We start from the raw sequence: 2,500 nt of genomic DNA on the forward strand, positions 1-2,500 counted from the left end.
TGAAAGTGGAACATCCTAATTCTTAAGCAACGATTCCGCTATATTATGTTCAAGAAAATCGTCTCTGTAAGGGTTACCAAACTGAAATAAAATTGGGTAGCATGAAGGCAGTTTAAGAGGTTGCCATCTTTCTCCCGAATGAGTACTGCGCAACGGGCTGTTACTTTGTTGCCTCAGAAACACGTAGACTGAAATTTCAAAGGAGCTGAGCGTCTAAGGCCAATTTTGCTATAAACAACAACAAAAATGAACTGTGCGCTTGCTAGCCCTCTCAACGATCAGTGGGAAAAATGTACCACAAATTCATCGGATTTAAAATGCTAGAAAGGAATATTATATTTCACTGACATTTTTTCCACACTTATTTTTTGCGGCCCTCTGGTTGGGAAAAAACACAGCTCATCGGAAATTTACTGAACTCGTGCTAATAGGGTCAACTGGGTTACCTCAACGCTCTAACCCACTGATATCCAATGGTTTCATTCATCAGTCCTTTTATGGGAACACACGAGTCCAACAATATGACCTGCTCCCAACTGAGTGGTTAGAAATGTTCAATAAGCCATTTCCGAGTTCATGTCTGCTTTCTCTTCAAAGCGAGTCTAAGTGCGAAGGTTTTGTGATGGTAATTAGTTCTACTTTACATATGAATGAAAACTAATTTTCATAAGAAACACTTCGCAACTAGACTCGCTTTGAAGAGGAGGCAGACATGACCCAAGTTAGTCAAGCAGAGCGCCTCTTCAACAGAAGGGCTAGGAGTCTTCTATCAATGACAGCTAACCTGCTTGCACCACAGGCAGATCCAGACAACGCGCGGTGCCAAGCCAAGCTTGAAGAGCGCAAACAGCGACAAACTAAGTATTACTAAAGAGGTGCTATTGATCTGGATCCGTTAAGGAGAGGAGATACTGTGAGATTGAAAATGTTGCAGTTGGGCAAGCGCAAGTGGCAGAAAGGAATTGTACGAAGGCGGCTAGAAGAGAGATCATACGAGGTAGAGACGCCCCACAATGTTGTGCGTGTTCACATACGTTTGACAAATGAGCCGTCACTGCCATTATCAGACGAGACCTGCTGAGGTCCCAGTGGTGCCTGCTCCCTGTTTTGTACCGTCATACGAGTCGCAGACAAGTTCTTCTGGAGAAGTTAGTCCACCCGTGTCGAATCAAGGAGTTTCGTTTCTGAGCAACTCTAAAGTTCCTTCAACTGCAGTGACCTCGCAAACCCAAGCAGGTGCTAAGACGATCAGAGCATCCGCGACCTCTGCCAAAGCACTTAAATGACTTTGTTCTGACATGAAGCCGTGAACACTTAGAACACTAATACCTTAAACACGTTATCACTGAGGTCGATTTTTCTTTTTTTTTTTCCTTTGTCTATATAAGGGAGGGTGTTATAATATGTATTAGTACGTGTCTCCAGGGACCTGTTCCCGTGGTCCCCTAGCTTATTGTGTATTCTGCTTGTAGCTTTCAAGTTCAGTTATAATCTTGTCGAGTGGAGAGTAAAGTGTTTTTTGCGTTTACTCTGTTTCGTGTCCCTCATAATATTACAGCATTGCCATATTTTCCGATTCTTGTTCCAAGCCAAGCTGGCGTGTTTCAATGTAATACCTCAAAAATTAAGCAGAGGACGTTTCCCGTGTTTCCATAGCCTCATCTAAACACGAGGGGAGTTGGGAGAATTCAAGACAGTTGTGCAAACCCTCGACTATGTCTCGGGTTTGCATAACTGTCGAGAATTCTCCCAACTCCCCTGAGTGTTTAGATGAGGTTATGGAAACAAGGAAAAAAGTCCTCTATTGCTTCTATAAAATATTTCTCAAAGACCATTAAACAAATGAAGGAAAATGCTGTTTTTTTTTTACTTCTTGATTGAAACAGATTTTCTTGACACACGCTCATATTTCCTACCAACCAATCAAAACGCGCGTCTGACAATACATAACCAATCAAAATTCGTGCATCACTGTGGTGTTTCCATACTCTCATCTAAGCACAGCTTTTGACCAATGATAGTGCACATACTATCCTAATTATTTTATAAAGTGGAATAAATTACATCAGTAAACCTCCCTTTCTGACCTTGAACCGACAAAGTTTCCCCACGGTTTTTTAATTTTAAGGTGATTCATATTTGCTGGCTATTGACAGTTGACTCTGAAATGGCCTTTTTTCTTTTACACTTGCTCGCTGAACTCGTGCGATTCAACAGGAATTTTTTAAGGGCCTCTATATATTCTCTTGAGGCAAAATAAAATAACTGCACATAGCTGCGAATTAAAAAATGTCCGTTAAAAAATACAACTTACTTCAGTTCGGAGGCCACTTGTGGTTTAATATCTTCATCTCCCAAAACTTCTGTCACTTCTTCGTAAACTTTTTCTTGAATCTCTGGATGTTTTGTCAGGTAGTATAAACACCACGTCATCACTTAAAAAATAAGAGATTTAGTTACCACATTATCTTCGTCAATAACTTATTGAAAACAATAGGAT

General features: G+C 40.8%; 1 protein-coding gene across 2 annotated transcripts in view; it reads right to left on the reverse strand.

The window, feature by feature from the left end:
* The window catches only part of LOC138058259 (cytochrome P450 20A1-like), a 31,925-nt gene that overhangs the window by 5,297 nt on the left and 24,128 nt on the right, over positions 1 to 2,500 (reverse strand). For both annotated transcript variants that reach the window (XM_068904202.1, XM_068904273.1), the window contains exon 9: positions 2,315 to 2,435. In XM_068904202.1, the coding sequence (XP_068760303.1) occupies positions 2,315 to 2,435 (121 nt within the window). The remainder of the gene's footprint in view (positions 1 to 2,314; positions 2,436 to 2,500) is intronic.

This window comes from Montipora capricornis, chromosome 1 (assembly GCF_036669925.1).
Source record: "Montipora capricornis isolate CH-2021 chromosome 1, ASM3666992v2, whole genome shotgun sequence".
NCBI lineage: Eukaryota > Metazoa > Cnidaria > Anthozoa > Scleractinia > Acroporidae > Montipora > Montipora capricornis.